This window comes from Jaculus jaculus, chromosome 22 (assembly GCF_020740685.1).
Source record: "Jaculus jaculus isolate mJacJac1 chromosome 22, mJacJac1.mat.Y.cur, whole genome shotgun sequence".
NCBI lineage: Eukaryota > Metazoa > Chordata > Mammalia > Rodentia > Dipodidae > Jaculus > Jaculus jaculus.
The window spans coordinates 2,909,559-2,930,549 of NC_059123.1; the positions used below are offsets into that span (position 1 = coordinate 2,909,559).

Consider the following 20,991-nt stretch of genomic DNA (forward strand, 5'->3'; position numbering starts at 1 on the left):
AAGCTTATTCTTTACCAACAGAGAGATAAAATAAATATGATGATTAAAATGTAGGCATGCGAATGTGGCTGATTTCTCTATAATGCTTTTATTATTATCTTTTTTTGAGACACAGTCTCTCTCTAGCCCAGGCTGACCTGCAGTTCGCTCTGTAGCCCTAGGATGGCCTTGAACTCATGGTGATCTTCCTACGTCAGCATCCCAAGTACTGGAATTAAAGGTGTGTGCTGTTATGCCTGGCTTTGTATAATGGCTTCTAAGTTCCCTTCTTATTTATTTTCATAGCAAAAAGATTAGAAAAACAGTTTCTTCTCTTAGATTTAGTCCACAGTTTCTTTGTTTTGCCTTATTCTAGAATAATTGTTGAGACATTTTCTAACATTTTAATTCTACACATACAAAATGGATAATTTGTCTTTGAACATTTCTCTTTCCCAGAAACTCTATTGTGAAATACTTCTGCCTTTTGAAGAAGTTTAACTTAAAAGCTTCTGTGATTCAACAAACCAGCTTTTTATGCTGGAAAGAGAAAATTGGAGAGAGGAGGAAAAAGTGGGTTTCTCATCAGAATATCTCATCAACAACAGGCCAAGGCCATGGGAGTAACCAGCGCCCACAAACTGGTGTTGTGCAGACTGCTCCTTCTTACTTCCATGTGTCTGCAGGCGAGGGCATCTATGTGTGTGGTCCATTTGTGGCTTACCTTGTCCCATAACGCAGTAGGTTAAGTGGTGGCTCCAAGAAGACACACCCTTGCCCCAACACTAGGACTCTGTATAAATTACTTTATTTGGAAAAAAGTCTTCTACAGACTTGTTTCAATTTTGAAAAAAATAAATTAAGTTTATTTATTTATTTGAGGGAGAAAGAGGGAGAGAGAGAAAGAGAGAATGGGCACACCAGGACCTCCAGCCACTGCAAATAAGCTCCAGATGTGTGTGCCGCTTTATGCCTCTGACTTACGTGGGTCCTGGGGACTTGGCAAGCACCTTAGCTGCTAAGCCACTGCTCTAGCCCTAAGCAATATTTTGTTTTAGAAAAGAAAGTAAAATAGAAAGAAAGTTCCCAATATGAGAGGGGCCCTGAGCAGGTAACCCCCTTAGTGACTTGGATCAGATACAAAAGTGCTGAGAAGTAACAGTGGAGTGTTTAGTGCTAAAGGAGATGTCGCAAACACAGCCTCCAAGGCTCAGAGACCATTGTGGAAGAGGCAGAAAGAACCCAAGAGCCAAAAGAATGGGAGGAATGTTTGAAATACTGTCTTGCAGATACAAAGGGGCCGTAGTAGTCATAATCTCTCTTTTACAGATTTTTTTTCTTTTATTTGAGAGCGACAGACACAGAGAGAAAGACAGATAGAGGGAGAGAGAGAGAATGGGCGCGCCAGGGCTTCCAGCCTCTGCAAATGAACTCCAGACGCGTGCGCCCCCTTGTGCATCTGGCTAACGTGGGACCTGGGGAACTGAGCCTCGAACCAGGGTCCTTAGGCTTCACAGGCAAGTGCTTAACTGCTAAGCCATCTCTCCAGCCCAGATTTTTTTGCACTGAGTTAAAAATCTTGAGTTAAGATCATTTTGGATTCTCTGGATTGATCCTCAATCCAATGGCAACCACCATAATGAGAGGCAGAGCAGAGGCTCTGCTGAAGGGGGAAGAGACTGGGGCCAGGCAGCCACCAGCTCAGGAAGCCCTGGAGCCACTGGCGCCATCGAGGAAGCTCTCCCTGGAGACAGAGGCACGGGGGCACGGATGAATCCTACTGTGGGACAAGCTGTGAGAAAGGATGGCTTAACATGCAGTGATGGGTCCTAGGCTAAAATGCCAGTTATTTGATCAATGCCCCGTGGCCAAAAGTGACACACGATGCTTAGGGACCGGGCAGGGAAAGCTGGGAGGTGCCTTGTGCATGGGCAGCACTGTCCAGTGGCAGTGGTGACAGTCTCTGCTGCTGCTTGGTTTCAGCTCCCCACCCTGCACCCGTGAGGAGGAACCTTTGGGAATTTTCTACCCACTTCGAGAGAGGAGCTGTGAGGTCATTTCTTAACCTCCTGGGACATCTGTGCCTCAGTTGCCCCTTCATCTTATGGCGCATATTCGTGTGTAGACATCATGTAAGGACAACGTGAGGTGTCGTTCCTCAGGATCCCTGCCACCCCTTTTGTGTGTGTGTGTGTGTGTGTGTGTGTGTGTGAGAGAGAGAGAGAGAGAGAGAGAGAGAGAGAGAGAGAGAGACCGGGTCTCTCACTGGTCTGGAGTTCACCAGTTAGAGAACCAGCTAAAACCAGCTGGACTAGCTGGCCAGTGAGCCCCAGGAGCCCCCCATCTCTGTCTCTCAGCCCTGTGATTATAAGCATATGCCGCTGTACTTGGCATTTTTATGTGGGTTCTAGGGATCAAACCCAGATCTTCATGCTTGCAAGATAAGCACAAGGTAAGATAATTGAGCTGTCTCCTCAGCCCCATGCCTCCCCTTTCAAAGCAGAATCTTATGTAGTCGAAGGGGTCCTTGAACTCCTGATCCTCAGATCCCCACCTCCAAAGCACTAGAGTCCCAGGCATGCGGCCACCACGCCTGGCTCAGCTTACCCGTTCCTTAGTGTCCACTTCGGGAAGGAGGTCAGCCTCAGGGGAAGTGGTGTCCTTATCACCTGGGCTGTCCAAGATGGGGTCCATTCGGGTAATTTTCCTTAGCAAACTGCAAACCACACAATGCAAATAGAGGCTGTTATTATGCCTTAGAGCCAGGTTAGGCTTGACCCACATGTTTCTAAAGGGCTGTGGGACCTTTCCGAGCCCCAGGGAGTACTTACTTTCCATGTTGAGTTCATCATGTGTGGATAATCCATATGTAGTGAGTTCACAAAAGACACCCAGAAGGGCTGGATCTATGCTTGTTGACTGAACTCATAAACTATTTAACAATGGGGTTGTAAACTCCAATGTCGTTGCTGCTGTGTGATGTGTGAAAGTGTGTGTGTCACATACTATGCACACACGTCCATGCATGCACACATACTATACACATATACCCACAAGAAAGGCGTGTGCAAAATAAGAAATAAGGGCTGGAGAGTTGGCTTAGTGGTTAAGGTGACTGCCTACCAAGCCAAAGGACCCAGGTTCAATTTCTCAGGACCCACTTCAGCCAGACACACAAGGTGGAACGTGCCTCTGGAGTTCATTTGCAGCAGCTGAAGGCCCTGGAGCACCCATTCTCTTTCTCTCTCTCCCTCTTTCTATCTCTCAAATAAATAAGTAAATGTATATAAATTATAAAACGTTTTTGAAAGAATATAAGAAATACGTAAAAAAAATAGCGTTTCTAAAGAGTGGAGTTTAAAAGACCCTCGTGGGCTGGGGAGCTAGCTCCGTGGGTAAGAATGTTCACTGCGGAAGCAGAGGGCCTGGGGCCACTTGCAATCGCTTCCCCAGAACCCACTTTAAAAGCGAGAGGGTGGGCTGGAGAGATGGCTTAGCGGTTAAGCGCTTGTCTGTGAAGCCTAAGGACCCCGGTTCGAGGCTCGGTTCCCCAGGTCCCATGTTAGCCAGATGCACAAGGGGACACACGCGTTTGGAGTTCGTTTGCTGGAAGCCCTGGCGCGCCCATTCTCTCTCTCCCCCTCTCTCTGTCTTTCTCTCTGTGTCTGTTGCTCTCAAATAAATAAAAATTTAAAAAAAAAAAAAGCGAGAGGGTGACCTTGAGCTCCTGCTTGCTTGCATGAATACTGCTTAAAGTTTCCAAATGCGTATGTCACCATTTTTGATATATTATAACTGTGTTTAAAAACATCTCTGGTACTTTGTTGTTTTTTTTTTTTTTTTCTTTTTTTTAACTTACAAGGGGTTCTGGGAAACCTTTCACTGTAAAAAACAAGTTTTCCTAGTCAAACCCAGTTAACCACTGGCCTATGTACCCGCTTCTACTGTGTATTGATAAATGCGTCTGTGTTTATGTTTATGTAACTATTTATATGCCCTGTACTCCTGAAAGCACTTTAGCTATTTTTGCTTGTATCAACATGTGTGTGTGTGCGCGGGGGGGTTGGGGGGCATGAATGGGAGTGTGGTGCACATGTTGCCCCCTTGTCATGTCTCATGTGGTGGGGGTCACTCTCCTATGGTGGCCAGAGTGCAATGTCAGCTGCTCTTTCACCTTGTTGTTGTTTTTTTAAATATTTAATTAATTTATTTATTTGAGAGAGAGAAAGAGAGGCGGATAGAGAGAGAATGGGTATGCCAGGGCCTCCAGCCACTGCAAACAAATTCCAGATACACGCACCACTTTGTGCATGTGACTTATGTGGTTCCTGAGTTGGAATCGAACCTGAGTCCTTAGACTTCACAGGCAAGTCCCTTAAGACCTCTAAGCCGTCTCTCCAGCTCCTGTTCTTGTTTTTAAGCCAGTGTCTCTCTTGTTAACATTTCTAGAGCTTCCAGAGCTCTGTTGATTATTGGGGGGGGGGTTTACAGGGCTCAGGCTGTTTCCGGCCCCCCTCAGGCCCTCATGCTTGCACAGGATGCACACCTAACCACTGAGCCATCTCTCCAGCACCCAGAAGGCATTTTCTTTTTAAATATTTTTTAAAATTGATTTTTATTTGAGACACAGAGAAAGGGGGAAGGAGAGAAAGAGGGAGACAGAGAGAAAGAGATAGAGAGAGGGAGAGAGAGAGAATGGGCGCACCAGGGCCTTTAACCACTGTAAATGAACTCTAGACACATGCGCCCCTTGTGCACATGGCTTACGTGGGACCCAGAGACTTGAACCTGGGTCCTTAGGCTTTGCCGGCAAGCACCTTAACCACTAAGCCATCTCTCCAGCCCCAGAAAGCATTTTCATGGTTGTGTCTTTAGCAAGGGGGTGGTGGATGATGAAGACATGGAACAATCGACATAAAACAGCAATCTCCCCAAGCTGAGGTTTGGGTCCTGGCAGCTTGCTTGGTGGGGTCCGCTCAGTTTAAGACTGTGAACGTCTTTACTGTCTCACTTCAGTAGATATTACCCATGGGGTCAGAGTTTGATGAACTGGAGGGAAGAAATGTTCACCCTGACCCCGACTCTGAACACCTCTCATCCTTGCCCTCCATGAGCCTGAGGTCTTTTTACAGTTTCCAGAGCGGCTCGAGGTGACTTACCTCTCTGCACCTTCTGTCCCATTGAGACTTTGCGGAAAGCTAGTGCTTTTCTTGGTCAAATGCCGTTCCTTTTCACCTGTCAACTGTAGAGCCATCTCCTCATTGACACAGGTGCCTGTGACAGCCATTTCTTCAAGGCTGCTGGAAAAATGAGAAGGGAGCTGTTGTAAGGGTCAACTGCATCTCCTCAGCTACCAGGCTCATTTCCTTCTTTCTTTCTTTATTAAAATATTTTACTTAGCCGGCCATGGTGGTGCACACATTTAATCCCAGCAATCAGGAGGCAGAGGTAGGAGGATCGCCGTGAGTTCAAGGCCACCCTGAGAATACATAGTGAATTCCAGGTCAGCCTGACCCAGAGTGAGACCCTACCTTGTAATTTTTTTTTTTTTTTTTTACTTATTTGAGAGAGAGAAAGAGAGCTAGCAAGAATGGACACACCAGGACCTTCAGCCACTACAAACGAACTCCACACGCATGGGCCACGTTGTGCGTCTGGTTTATGTGGGTTCTGGGGAATCGAACCTGGGTCCTTAGGCTTCAAAGGCAAGCACCTTAACCACTAAATCATCTCTCCAGCCCTGCCTGGTTGATTTCTGTATCAGGGAGCTCAGTCTGACCCTCACCTCTCCCAAACTGGCCACCCACTCTAGGAGACCCCCAAAAGAAGCTATTAAGACTCTTTGCCAGTTTATACACAGGAAGGATGTGTGTGGTTATCCCAAAGGCACAGCTCAGGATGGAGTCTGTAAATTCCTGAACAGGAATATTACAGAGGAATATGCAACAGCCATGTTTAAACTTCTTTCTGGGCTGGAGAGATTGCTCAGTGTTTGGGGCACTTGCCTGCAAAACCTAAAAACCTGGGTTCATTTCCCCGGTACCCACATAAAGCCAGATGTACAGTGGCGCACGCATCTCGAGTTAATTTGCAGTGGCTGGAGGCCATGGCATGCCCGTTCTTTCTCGCTTCTGCCTATCTCTCCTTGCTTGCACATAAATAAAGAAAGTAAACTTTTTGATGACACAAGATACACATGGCCAAAAGTCAAAAGACAAAAATAAAATGACTCGCATTCCAGGGAAAGATAGCTAGAGAGGTCCCCGGAGATATTTCCTGTTTGTGAGGTTGGTGTTTGCTTTGCTCTTTCCCCTTGTTGGAACCAGATCATTTCTAAGTCTTCACTCGTGTAACAGCAATGAGTCTCCTTGTTTAGAATTCTCAGCAAACCTCTAGTTTCTTTGGCTGCCTCCTTTGAGCGCGACTCCTTGATCAAAGTGGACATAATACAGATTTTTCAGGATTTAGAGAAAGATTCTTTATTGTAGTGCCAATGAGTCAACTGGCATACATCACAGGCAGCTGCGTGCGTCGGGGAACCGAACCTTCCTCATTCCACCCGGAGATGGGACTTGTTGGAGAACCTGGGTAGTGAGGGGAGTAAGAAAGGAAGCGGGAGAGATGATGGGCGTGGCCAGCACCTGAAATCCCAGCGCTTGGGAAGCTGAGGAAGGAGGATTGTTGTGAGTTCAAGGCCAGTCTGGGTTACAAAGTGAGGGACCAAGTCTCAAGAAGGAGGAGGTGGGGGCTGGAGAGATGGCTTGGCGGTTAAGGCTATTGCCTGCAAAGCCTAAGGACCTATGTTCCATCTCTCATCAGATCCCACATAAGCCAGATACACAAAGTGATGCAAGTGTGCAAAGTTGCACATGCCCACATGATGACACACGTGTGTGGAGTTCTTGTACAGTGGCTGGAGGTCCTGGTGTGCCAATTCTCTCCCCCTCCTCCCTCTCTCTCTCTCTCTTTCATTAAAAAAAAAAAAAAAAGAGGAGGAAGAGGTGGTATAGAATGAGACCGAAGCACATATGAAAAGCTTCCAGGAAAGGAGATGTGTAAGGAAACTAACATGTAACTCCCAATTTTCATTAGAAATAAGCAGGGAGTAACTGCACTGAACAGAAGAACTCTTCTCTGTGCGCTCACGGCGGGCGGTGGCCTGGTCCCCGGAACACTGAGGGACAAAGAGGACGGTGGACTAAAGACGATGGCCAGTGCTAGAAGGGGTTTCCTGGAGGACGGACTTACAGCAGGGATTAAGGACAGTCCCTAAATACCGAGATGGTCCAGGCTCTGAAGTGGATGGACACAGATCTGTCTTGTTTAATGTCTGTGTTGTCCCTGTTGGGGAAGGCTGTATTAACTACCAAGATTCACTTTTCTTTTTTTTCTTTGGCAATTTCCCATCAAATCAATAACTTTCACAGGAGTGAGTCAGAGAAAGAGCCAGTTCTCTCCCTCTACAGGTTCCCTCTTCCCACACCTTCTCACATCTCACGTACCAGTGGGAACCCAACGCTGGCTTCTGCCGCTGCAGCCCTTAACGGAGAACAGGTTATCTTTTACACATTTTCTCACTCGGGTCCCACCTACAATGAGGAGAGCATCGCCCAATTCTATGTGGGCATTAACTGAGGCTCTGGGTGGTTTCCTTGAGGTCAAACATCTGCTTGGCTAGCAAGGCGCACAGGACATCCGTGTCCCCACGACAGGGAAAGAGCGTCAGCAACCACCACCTCCAAAGATGTCTAGACCGGGCCTCGTCAGCAGGACTACCCGGGACGATGGGTGCTCTCTAGTGGCCTTCGGTCTCACCAGCCTTTATTTCTTTTATTAAGTGTGCAGAGGGCACACTTATACATGCGTACGTGCATATGGATGCCAGAGACAATCTCAGGTGTCATTCTTCAGGAGCACTTTTTCTGGCAGTGGGCCTGGAGCTCACTCATTGGGCTGGGCTGGCTGGCCACTAGCCCCCGCTTTCCACCTGCCATTGCCCACTGTCCCAGCACTAAGATAGCAGGGTGATCATACCTGGGTTTAGCAAGTGGGAGCTCGGGATTGAACTCAAGTCCTCGTCAAGTCCTGGCAAGCACCTCACCCACTGAGCTGTCCCCCAGCTCCTAGCCGTCTTTTCTATTGAGCGCTTGGACCGGGGCTAAGGAAACAGGAACTGGGTTTGTCACCCCATGTATCTCAGAGACAACCTACACTATTCAGGTAAAGCAAACTGTGCCCCTTTAGGGTCATTTGGTACCACAGGAGTGAACCCTACTTCCTTCCCTTGTACCTCGTAAAAACCTGCCATCAGTTTTGAGAAACCTAAGTTGTAGACAAAAGAACTACATCAACAGTTTTAGGGGGAATTTTTCTCAAGGCCTGCCTGCCCAAAGTGCCCTCTACAGTCGCTGCTGGCTAGACCATTTGGGATCTAAGACAAACCAGCGGAGATTTGGCGTCAGCCTAGGCTCCAGGCGTGGCCCGGGAAGCAGCTCAGCCGGCGGCAGTCTTGCCCTGTCCAAGGTGACGTCAGAAGTACCTCTGAGCTCCAGGAGGGCCCCTGGCACCACTTGCCTGGCTGGGAAGGTAAGTGCTTCCCCAGCACCCAGGCAAAGCCTTTGGCGAGTGCCACACAGCCGGGCAGGTGAACTTGCAGTTGGCCCTACCCCCAACATTCCGCTTGGAATACGGCGCATGCCACCCTTCAACCCCCTCTCAAGAGAGTCCAGACTCAAGTGTCCTCTTGCCTGTCTCTAACTTGAGCCACCAGCCTGCCTTGCCGCCTCTGGGCTTAACCAGCACCCTATGTGTGCTATATGTGACCACTCTCCACGCTGGGTTCTACTGGTGTTTTTATTTTTGAGGTAGGGTCTCACTCTAGCCCAGGCTGACCTGGGATTCATTCTGTAGTCTCAGGGTGGCCTCGAACTCATGGCGATCCTCCTACTCTGCCTCCCGAGTGCTGGGATTAAAGGTGCGCTACGGGTGTTTCTTTTCTTTTTCCATTATTTATTTGACAGAGGGAGAGGGAGAGAGAGAATGGGCACGCCAGGGCCTCCAGCCACTGCAAAGGAACTCCAGACGTGTGTGCCCCCTTGTGCATCTGGATAACATGGGTCCTGGGGAATCGAACCTGGGTCCTTTGGCTTTGTGCAAGAAAACGCCTTTACCATTAAGCCATTCCTCCAGCCCTACTGGTGTTTCTTAATCTGCTTTTGAGACAGGTTCTGTAGCCCAGATTGAGCTCCTGATCCTTCTGCCTCCACCTCCCAAGTGCTGGGATTACAGGTGTGTACCACCCTACCCAGTAACTATCAATTGCTGTTTTATTTTTGAGACAGAGTTTCACTATGTGTCCCAGACTAGCCTGACATTCACTATGTAGCCCAAGCTGGGTCTTAAACTCATGGAGATTACAGGCAAGAGCTGCCCCACCCAGCATTTTTTGTTGTTGTTGTTGTTGAGGTAGGTAGGGTCTCACTCTTGCCCAGGCTGACCTGGAACTCACTCTGTAGTTCCAGGCTGGCCTCAAACTCATAGCAATCCTACCTCTTTCTCTGAGTGCTTGGGATTAAAGGCTTGTGCCACCACGCCCTACTTTTTAAAAAAAAATATTTGATTTATTTGAGAGAGAGAAACAGACAAAGAGAATACTAAGCCATTTCTCCATCTCCAGCCCCACACCCAGCTTTTTGTAAGTGTGTTTGATATGGTTTGCATGTATGTGTGTACAGGTCAGAGGTTATCAGGTTATCTTTTTTCTTTTAATATTTTTACTTATTTATCTGGGAGAGAGAGAGAGAATATGGGTGTGCTAGGGACTCTTGCCACTGCAAAGGAACTCCAGACACATGTGCCACTTTGTGTGTCTGGCTTTGTGGGAATTGAACCCAGGCCTGTAGGCTTTGCAAGAAAGCACCTTTGACTCCTGAGCCATTTCTCAAGTCCAACATCAGGTATGTTTATTTTTATTTTTTCTGAGGTAGGTCTCACTCTAGTCCAGGCTAACCTGGAATTCACTATGTAGTCTCAGGTGGCCTCGAACTCACGGTGATCCTCCTACCTCTGCCTCCTGAGTGCACCCAGCCAACACCAGGTATCTTTATTAATCACATTCCACCTTTATTTTCTGGTGCAGGGTCTTAGTTGAAACCAGAGCGCTCTGATACAGCAAGTGTAGCTAGCAAGATTGTCCCAGAAATTCCTTGATCAAGAAGTCTTCACTTCTTGAGTGCTGGGACTACAGGTGGACCACCACACCCAGCCAGCATTGATGTGGGTGAGGGAGCTGAAGTCTGGTCCTAATGCTTGCGTGGCATGCGCTCTGCCCACTGAACCTTCTCCTCACCCCTCCCCACCCAGCTGATTGCTGTTACTCAGCAAAGCTTTTTTTTCCCCCATGCATCTCTTGTTGACTTCAAAACACATGAGTCCCAGCAGCTGGTCCCTGTCTTGCTGGGCCTGGCTCTGGATGCTGTTGGCTCCCTCTGGACATAGAGTCTTGGCTGCTGTGTGGCTGCTGTTTTGACCAAGGCCAGCTGATGTCACTCTCCACAGCCAAACAACTCCTTTGAAGGCTTTTTCAACTCAAAACAACTGCCCCTGGGCATTTAGATACTTGACTCTAAGCAAGAGTGATCTGGATCTGCAGATATTTCTGGTGTGAAGAAGAAGAAAGAATAGGGCAAGCAACACCACAGATATTTGGTGCTTTCAAGGCCATTCATCTACGTGTGCATAGTGGGGGAAATGAATCACATGTCACGTTCCTCGCTAAGGTGGAACAAGGTGACACTCCACTGTCTTGTTTCCTCTCCTCTCCTAAGTCAGTGTCCTTCATGTGGCTTATTTAGTGCTAAGTGTTTTGGTTTTTTGTTTTAGCTATAGTTTGTTTTGTAATTTTATTGGAGTTGCCCGACTGAAATGGCATTGAAGCAGAGCTGAGGCGCTGGCCAGTGTCCCTAGACACACAAAGGTGGTGATAAATTTCATCTTGTTTCTGTCCCAGCAGTGAACTGAGGTTATAGGTATGTGTGGACATACCTGCCTTTAAAAATATATATTAATTTAAGGCAGAGAGAGGAAGAGAGAGGGAGAAAGGGAGAGAATGGGCATGTTAGAGCCTCCACCCACTGCAAACGAACTCCAGATGCATGCACTACTACCCTACCTCGAAAAACCAAAAAGTAAAAATAAAAAGAGAGCCCAGAAGAGGCACCTCTACACAACTCTTTATTTATGAATTAAACCCCTATAAGCAAGGTGTTGTATTATATACACTTAATTTTAATAATTTTTTTTGAGGTAGGGTCTTACTCTAGCTCAGGCTGACCTGGAATTCACTATATGATCTCAGTGTGGCCTTGAACTCACAGCGATCCTCCTACCTCTGCCTCCCAAGGGCTGGGATTAAAGGCGTGTGGCACCATGCCAGGCTTAATTTTAATAATGTTTTAATAGCATATGACTTGCACAGAGTTTTTGAGTTTTATTTATTTTATTCCGAGGCTGGCCTCAGACTCTCCATGTAGCTAAGGATGACCTTACATTCCTGATCCTCCTGCCTCTATTTCCCAAGTGTGAGAATTCGAAGCGTGGGCCACCACGCCTGGCCAGAGAGGTTCTTTATGAGTGAGAAAGCTTGGGCTGGGCATGTAGCTTGCCTGGCAGAGTGCTGGCTTAGCGTGCTTGCAGCCCCGCCTTCCATCCCCAGCACGACATGAACTAGGCATGGTGACGCACGCCTACAATTCAAGCACTACGCAGGTAGAGACAGGAGGGTAAGGAGTTCAAGACCATGCTTGGCTACAGTGAGTTTAAGGCCAGGCTGGGATACATGAAACGCTGTTTTAAAAGAAAGAGAGAGGGCTGGAGAGGTTGCTTAGTGGTTAAGCATTTGCCTATGAAGCCTAAGGACCCCGGTTCGAGGCTCGTTTCCCCAGGACCCATGTTAGCCAGATGCATAAGGGGGCGCACGCGTCTGGAGTTCGTTTGCAGTGGCTGGAGGCCCTGATGCGCCCATTCTCTCTCTCTTTCTCTCTGCCTCTTTCTCTCTCTGTCTGTCACTCTCAAATAAATAAATAAAAATAGACAACAACAAAAAAATTTTTTTACAAAGAAAAAAGAAAGAGAGAGAGAGAGCTGATTTTCCCCTTCCTTCTGTTTTCAGAAGCAGCGGGTAAAAAGAACCACTTTGTCCTTACACGAAGCACGAAACGTCTGCGTATCCAAATGTTTGTGCCAAGGTCAGAGCACAGCCTTTGCTTTGAGTGTCACGATTCCAAGAACTGTCTTTGTGACCTTCATGCTTCTCCAGCACCAGCCGCAGCTTCTGACAATGGCCGTGGAGAGGACGCGAACGATAAAAGGTGAGGGTGACCCTGGAGCGGAGGGGACTTCAGGTCACGTGAAAAAACTGACTGACTCCAGCAATGCCTGCTGGGTGTCTGAGACCTGGGACGCCCTGGGGCCTCAGTCTCTTGAGACCACATGTCCTCAACTCCATAGAGGCCAGGGCCTCCTTCCCACCCCTCCCCTGTCTCTCCTTTCAAAGCCGGGGATCCCTTTACCCCTTTCATTCTGATATTGACAAATGCTACCCATCCCGTGGGGCCGGGGCAGCTAAGCTTCATGGTCAGCTTGATAGAGGTAATAAACACCCAGGGCGTTGGTGCAGGGCACCACTGGGTGAATCTGTGAGTGTTCCCAGGCAGGAAGAGGGAAGGCTTGCCCTGGGATCTGGGCCAGGATCCTGGACCGAACAAACAAGACAATGAGGAATGCCAGCTGAGTACCAGCATTCATCTCTTCTGGGCTTTCTGACTGCAGGTGCCACGTGACCAGCCACCTCCTGCCACCACGCCTGCCCACCGCGATGGATGTACCCTCACACTGTGAGCTCAAATAAATCCCTCCCCGCTAACTAGCCTCTTGTCAGGCATTTGGTCACGTTGCGAAAAGCCAGCTCCCAGGTGAGGTGGGGGAGCTGGACACTGAGGGACTGAGTTAGGGCTGGACAGCGATGTGACAGTGGCCTCGGGGTGAAGGGTCAAAAAGGCCTCCGGCAGGCCAGGTCTGGTGGACTCGCCTTTAGTTCCAGCACTGAGGGAGGCAGTAGGATCTCGGTGAGTTTGAGGATACTCTGGGCTTTGGGGTGAGTCTCAGGTCAGCCTGGGCTAGAGAACCTGTTTCCAAAATAACCAAAAAAGGGGCTGGAAAGATGGCTTAGCTGTTAAGGTGCTTGCCCGCGAAGCCTAAGGACCCAGGTTGGACTTTCACATCCCACGTAAGCCAGACACACAAGGTGATGCAAGTGTGCAAGGTCACATCTGCCCACAAGGTGGTGCGCGGGTCTGCAGACCGATTTCAGTTGCTGGAGGTCCTGTGCACCAATTCCCTCTCTCCTGCTCAGTCTTTCACTCTCGCTCTATTATATGTATATAGGCCAGTCTGAGTTGGGGGGTGGTGGCACACACCTAGAATCCCAACACTCGGGAGGCAGAGGTAGGAGGACCACCGAGAGTTCCAGGCCACCCTGAGACTACATAGTGAATTCCAGGTCAGCCTGGGCTAGAGTTGAGACCATACCTGGAAAAACAAACAAATAAAAGGCCAGTCTGTTGCGCTTGCCTCAAAAACAAAAGGGGGCTGGAGAGATGGCTTAGCAGTTTTGATGCTTGCCTGCAAAGCCTAAGGACCCAGGTTTGATTTCCCAGGACCCACATAAGCCAGATGCACAAGGTGGAACGTGCATCTGGAGTTCATTTGCAGTGGCTACAAACTATGGTGTGCCCATTCTGTCTCTCCCTCTGTCTATCCATCATCTATCTGTCTTTCTCTCTCTCAAATAAATAAAATGTTCTTTATTAAAAAAAAAAAAAGGCCTAGAACATCTTAATGCAAACTTTCACCTCCAGCTGGAGATGCTGAACAGATGGCTCTGTTTGAAGCACCTTTACTCTGCCCACCTTGAATCACACTGAAAAGACTTGGGGAAAGATTAAAAATATTAACCCCGAGGTCCTGAGCCTGAGCGGGACACTGGGCAAACATGGGTCCTTAGTCCTTAAAGGAGCATATCTGGTGGCCCAGATGAGATTTTTGTTATTCTGTTACAAAGTAGGGGGAAGAAAAAAAGAAAATCCAAAAACATGGACTTCAGGTCCACTCTCGTTGTTCTTTTCTTTTGCCCTTATGCAGGAAGGGAAGTCTCTCATCCCTGCCTCCCAGCGGGTGGTGGACAAGGGAGAGTCTCCCTGACCCACTGACTCTCTGTTACGGTCACAGAGTCAGCCACAGGCGGGGGCTCACACTGTCCCTGGTCTCCCTCCCCACCACTGCGCCTTCCTTTTCTTTCCCATCGCTGTCTTCTCCTGGCACACCCACCCCGTGGGAACCCCCACCACCACCCGGAGCAGGCTGTCAGAATGCTGTGGGGGGGGGGGGGTGGAGCTGGGACGCCCTGTGGGTGAGGCTGCAGAAGCACAGAGGAGGTGATGGCGTGAGAGGGCCAGCCAGAGGACAGGAAGTAAGAATGTGCCCGCGAGCTTGCGGACAAGAGGCCTGAGAAAGGCGGCGGGGCCAGGTCTGGATCAAGATCAAGAAGAGGAGCACAGCCGGAGGTGCTCAGCCAGGGAGGGAGGCGCCTGCCTTGCAAACATGAGGACCTGAGACTCATCCCCAGAACATGGTGGTGCATGCTTGTAACCCAGCACTGGGGGAGGACCTGTGAGGACCACCGGCCCAACAACGTAGCCTACTTGCCAAGCTCCACGTCAGTGACGGGTCCTGTATAACAAACAATGATTTAGGGCTGGAGAGATGGCTTAGCAGTTAAGGCGCTTGCCTGCGAAGCCTAAGGGCACATGCACAACTCTCCAGGTCCCACGCAAGCCAGCTGCACAAAGGGGAGGCAAGTACAAGGCTGCCTATGCCCACTACGTGGAGCACGTGTCTGGAGTTTGATTGCAGTAGCTGAGGCCCTGGTGAACCAGTTCCCTCTCTCTTTCTCTTGCATAAAAAAAGGCCAGTCTTGGGGTTGGAGATGGCTTAGCGGTCAAGGCGTTTGCCTGCAAAACCAAAGGACCGCTGTTCAATTCCCCAGGGCCCACGTAAGCCAGATGTACAAGGAGGTGCATGTGTCTGGAGTTCATTTGCAGTGGCTGGAGGCCACGGTCCCCCTTCCCCACTCCTGCTTCTTTCTCCCTCTCTCAAATAAATAAAGTAAAAAAAAAATTAAAGTCCAGTCTGTTAAGTATGCCTCAATAATAATAATTTTAAAAAAGATTAGCACTCTTGAGAAAAGACATCTTACACCACACACACACACACACACACACACTTGCACACCTGCTAAGAGATGATTTGACTAAAAGAGATGAAAATCTCTGGGACGGTGGTTCTTGCTTTGGGTTAACGGGGGACACAGCTGCACTCGGCCCTCCCCGGACACTTGGCGAGGTCCACCCACATTACGCTGGTTGCTAGCGGCAGACACCTGCGAGGCTGTAATACCCCTGAGCGCGCAGGCCAGGCTCGCCTATCCCAAAGGCCAGCACGGAGGTCCTACTTTACAGTGCATCGTGGCCTCGTCGCCGCGGCGTCCCCGGGCGGCTGCCTTACCCACAAGCCGGCCCCCGCGCCTGGCTGGGGAGTGGCAGCTGCGCAGCGGCGTGTGGGCGGGGAGCGGTGGGCTTCAGGAGCTCCTTGGAAGGCCATCCGCTACTGGCCTGGTGCCAGGTGCCACCTCTGTGTAGCAGGTGCCCTCCTGCAGATGCCCTCTTAGCTACGACATGTGCCAACATTCCCAAAGCAAAGACACCCTGTTGTTTGACTTGGCGGTGGCCCCTGCCATCCTTTACTTTTCTGTTTTGCACTTTCATAGCTGGGAACGGCTACGTGACTCTTTTCTTACGTTGTCACCCATACTACTCAACGCGGCAGCTATAATCATACCCTGTTATGCTTTTCTTGTTATTTATAGGCTAATCATCTAATTCTAGAGAAAAAAAAAGAGAGTGCAGCTTCAGTTGGTTTGTTTTCCGGAAATGCTAACATTTTTCTTGTTGTTCTAAAAATTCATAGATAACTCGTACAGTGTGTTTGGTGCGGAGGAAGGGTCTCTGGTTGCTCATCTGATGTTATATTTGGAAAGCTGTTTCTTTGCTGAGTCTCAAATATAGAGAATTCTAGTTTTAAGCAGTTTTATTTATTTGCAAATAGAGAGAATGAGAGAGAGAGAGGAAGAGAGGGAATAGGTGCCCTAGGGTCTCCTGCCACTATAAACAAACTCCAGGTGCATGTGCCACTTTGTGCATGTGGATTTATGTGGGTCCTGGGGAATCAAATCCAGACCATCAGGCTTGGCAAGCAAGAGCCTTTAACTGCAGAGCCATCTCTCTCCATCCCCGAGAATTCTATTATTTTAAAATTATTTTTTACTTTGTTTTAAAAGTTTTAATATTTTATTTATTTATGAGAGAGAGGCAGAGAGAGAGAGAGAGAGAGAGAGAGAGAGAGAGAGAGGGAGAGAAGGGCCTCTAGCTACTGCAAACAAACTCCAGACACATGCACCACCTTGTGCTCCTGACTTATGTGGGTACTGGGGAATCAAACCTGAGTCCTTAGGCTTCGTACACAAGCACCTTGACCACTAAGCCAGCTCTCCAGCCCTATTTTTATTTTCTTTTAATTTTTAAGATTTTATTTATTTGAGAGAGAGAGAGGCAGATAGAGAATGAGCACACCAGGATCTCTAGCCCCTGCAAACAAACTCCATATGCATATGTCACCATGTGCATCTGGCTTACGTGGATACTGGGGAATCGAACCTGGGTCCTTAGGCATTGCAAGCAAGCACCTTAACCACTAAGCATTCTCTCCAGTCGCTATATTTTATTTTTTGAGACAGGATCTTACTACATAGCAGAGGTCTATGTTGAGCCCATTTGTGACTTTGAATTAACTTCTAATGCCTTTATCTCCCAAGTGCTGGGATTGTAGGCATGTGCCTCCACACTCCACTGGTGAGCTCTGCTCTGGCCAAGACCCCACAAGACTCTCTGTGAGCTAGATAAGGCAGGCTGAGGCTAAGGAGGTGGCTCAGTGGGTAAGGTGCTTACACACACACACACACAAACACACACACACGGTGAGACACATGAGGCTCTCACATCCCTCTCCCTCCTGACAAGGGCTCACTGTGTGCCCCTGGCTGCCTTTAAACTCAAAATCCTTCAGCCTTGCCCTCTGGGGTCCTGGATCACAGCCATGCACATTCTTGGATTTCCATTTCATTTTGATGAATGAATTCTTTCACTGTTGGGTTATGTTTAAGAAGAGCGCTCTTCGCGTTTCCCATCCTTGGAGCGCGTGACTATGAAAGGCCAGCCAGACGTGCTGGTGAACACCTGCAGCCCAGTACTGGGGAGGTGGAGGCAGGGGGATCAGAACTTCAATCATGCTGCTGTCAAAACCCAAACCAAAAAGGCTAGACTCACTTCTCTTCATCCTGTGAGCTCACCTGGCTGAAAACAGTTTTAAGCTTTAACATAATTTCCTACTTTTGCATTCTTTTTTTATTTTTTAGTTTTTGGGGGAGTTTTTCGAGGTAGGGTCTCACTCTCTCTGGCCCAGGCTGACCTGGAATTCACTATGTCGTCTCAGGCTGGCACTGAACTCATAGCCATCCTCCTACCTCTGCCTGAGTGCTAAGATTAAAGGCGCGCAAGACCACTCCCGACTTTGACTTTGCATTGTCATAGCAACTGTTGATTTGATTTTTTAAAAATTATCTATATTATCAACAACTTCCATAATTATAGACCATGACAATTCCCTCCCCCCAACTTTCACTTTCACAACTCCACTCTCCATCATATCCCCTCCCTCTCTCAATTAGCCTATTTTTTATTTTGATGTCATCATTTCCTCTTATAATTCTAGTATTGTGTAGGTAGTGCCAGGCACGGCGAGGTCACGGCTATCCGGGCCATTTTGTGTCTGGAAGATTGCATTGTAAGAAGTCCTAGTGTCTAAACTGCTAAGCCATCCCTCCAGCCCTACATTACTTTTAAAAAGAAAACTGAGCTGGGTGTGGTGGCATGTACCTTTAATCCCAGCACTCGGGAGGCAGAAGCAGGAGGATCACTGTGAGTTTGAGGCCACTCTGAGACTACAGAGTGAATTCCAGGTCAGCTTGGGCTAGAGTGAGACCCTCCCTTAAAAAACTGAAAAAATGTTTCATTTACATTAGGAAAGAAAAAAATCATATTTTCCTCATATAAATCTTCATATGAATATATTTATGACATTATAAACATGAGTTATCTAGCTTCATATTTATACATATATTGTGTATGTGTGTGTGTATATATATATATACACATACATATGAATGACAAACGTATAGTTTGCGAAATAACTTCCTTATAATTTTTGTTGTTTTTGTGTTTTTAGTGGGAGAGCTTCACTCTAACCCAGGCTGACTTGGAACTCACAGTGATCCTCCTATCGCAGCTTGCCAAGTGCTGGGATTACAGGCCCAAGCCAGCACCATACTGTCTCTAAATAATTCTCCTGATAAAACCTTAATTAGTTACACTGGATAGGGCTGCGGCCACAGCTCTGCCATCCAGTAATTTCCTCACGTGTATGAAGTCTTGGGTTTGAGGCGCAAGACTGGAAGAAAATATTGCCTCGCTGACCGCTGAAAGCTTGCTGATGGAGAACTCACTTTCGGCTTTCTCTCTCGGGGCAACAGCAAGATGAAAGTCGTTCCTGGACTCTAGCGACATCTTTTGGATGCAAGAGGTCAAACAGGCTCTGTCCCGTCAAGCCAGCCTAGTCACAAGGCAGACACTCATTTACAGTCCATTCCATCAGGCTGCACATCTCTTCACACAGAGATGAGAAACACCCTTTCCTTGTGAAAGTTGGACTCCTTTTTTTGGTGCTGGGGATTGAACCTGGACCCTGTGTATGCTGGACAAGTGCCCCCCCACCGCTTCCAAAGATGGATACGCCCACTGTAGACTGTGCCATTATCTTGGGGTTAGACCCTGAGCAACACTTGTAAATAGAACAAAAATGCAACCTTCACCTGCTGATGCTCTGCTACAGCGGTTACTGTCCTCAGTTCCCCCAACCCACAGGTGAGTTCTAAGCCACTAGGACTTGGACTTTATTATCTTTGACAAAAGTGATTATGCTAACGTAGAAGATGAAGTTCCAGAGTATGTGACGTTTTAACTCAGATTTACTATACTCCTTTAAAAGGTCATACTATTGGGGGGAAAAATAGCAACCCAGAAACACTGCCAACTTCCCGTTAATGTGCCCAGCGTCCTGCCTGCTTCCAGTGCAAGACTCCCGCTGTGCAGGGTGCTCCTCATCTTCTCTCTTATATACACTGTTCTTCTCTCTATATAATTCCTGGTTTGCTTTTTCCTCCCTTTTCCCTCCCCCCCTTCTTTTTTTTTTTCCTCTTTTTAGTTATTTATTTGAGAGTGACAGACAGAAAGAGGGAGAAAGAGGCAGAGAGAGAGAGAGAGAGAGAGAGAGAATGGGCACATCAGGGCCTCCAGCCACTGCAAATGAACTCCAGATGCATGTGCCACCTTGTGCATCTGGCTAACGTGGGTCCTGGGGAATCGAGCCTCCACCCGGGGTCCTTAGGCTTCACAGGCAAGCGCTTAACCGTGAAGCCATCTCTCTAGCCCCCTTGCTGTTTTTTCTTTGGGCCTCACTATGCAGCCCAGGCTGAGCTTGAACTCAGGATCCTCCTGCCTCTGCCTCTGGGGTGAGCACTGGGATTACAAGCGCGCCCCGCCTGCAGTCCTCTCTAAACTTGGTTCCGTGGCTGTGGTCACGCCAACGACTTCCTGTCTAGATATGGACATAGCGGTTTGGAGCATGCTGCCAGAGACTGGTCTGCGCACTGATGTCTATGACAGCGGCTTGTGGGAGGAATGGAGTGGGCGGCAGACATGTCAGACACTCACATATGACATCTGGTCACTGTCTTGACCACTACTGTCGCATCACTGTCTTTGTACTTCTGACACAAGAAGAGGCCAAGGCTGCTGAGGACTCCAGGGTCAGCCTCTCCCCCGCCTTCCCACCTCTCCTGGAGCGTCTGTTTGGCGGAAGAGCCCCCGACATACAGATGGAGAGAAAGGATAGATCTAGAAACAGGCTTTCAAAGTATGAATCTGTTCAAATAGTTCAACTGTGGCCAACATCCCAGCTTTGGATACCTGATCATAGCTCAGCGTTCCGGAGACCGACTTGGACACAAAGAGAGTCTTCCCTCTCTCACACCCAGCCACAAACAGGAAGGCTTCGGCCCCCTGCGGTTAAAAAGATAAGCGTGACTGTTCTTTGGGCTTGTCTCTTACAGCCTTCAGCGTCAGGGATGGACTGTGGCAATAATATAGCTAGCCCAGCAGTTAAAGAAATAAGAAAATTGATTTTTAAAACATTTTTATTTATTTGCAGTAGAGCAAGATAGAAGAGAGGCAGAGAGAACGGGCCTGCCAAGGCCTCTAGAAAATTAATTTAAAAAATTTAATTATTTGAGAGGGAGAAAAAAAGGGAGAGAGAGAGAGAGGGAGAGAGAGAGAGAGAGAATGGGCACGCCAGGGCCTTCAGCTGCTGCAAACAAACTTGAGTCTGTAGGAAAAAGCCCCCACAGGGGGTCCCCACGCTCTGCCCGGATAAGGCGACACCCCAAATCACTCACTCACGAGAAGCGGTCTTGATGCAAACTGCAAGAGGATTTTATTCCAAGCGCGCTGGGGCCCACAGTCGTACACCGCACAGGGGTAGAGGACTGCAGAGCCCTGAATGCAGGAACAGGACAGTTTTTATAGGGTTTCTAACAAAGCCTGTGCCTTAGACCAATCATTTTCTAATATTAGGAGCCCCGCAGGGTGTTAGCCAGTCAGTTGGTGCCACCCCATAGTTTCTAAGCCAATTAGTTTATGACCTTGGTGGTCAGCGTTTGCGCAGGTC

The 20,991-nt window shown here is 48.4% G+C and overlaps 1 protein-coding gene across 1 annotated transcript in view; it reads right to left on the reverse strand.

Moving 5' to 3' along the window:
- Smco2 (single-pass membrane protein with coiled-coil domains 2) overlaps nt 1-20,756 on the reverse strand; it is a 36,977-nt gene extending 16,221 nt beyond the window's left edge. The window contains exons 1-4 of the mRNA XM_045139442.1: nt 20,724-20,756; nt 20,235-20,327; nt 5,139-5,279; nt 2,587-2,695 (exon numbers count right to left, since the gene is read on the reverse strand). Coding sequence (XP_044995377.1) covers nt 2,587-2,695; nt 5,139-5,279; nt 20,235-20,242 — 258 coding nt within the window. The 5' untranslated portion in view covers nt 20,243-20,327; nt 20,724-20,756. The remainder of the gene's footprint in view (nt 1-2,586; nt 2,696-5,138; nt 5,280-20,234; nt 20,328-20,723) is intronic.
- Between the last annotated feature and the right edge of the window lie 235 nt (nt 20,757-20,991).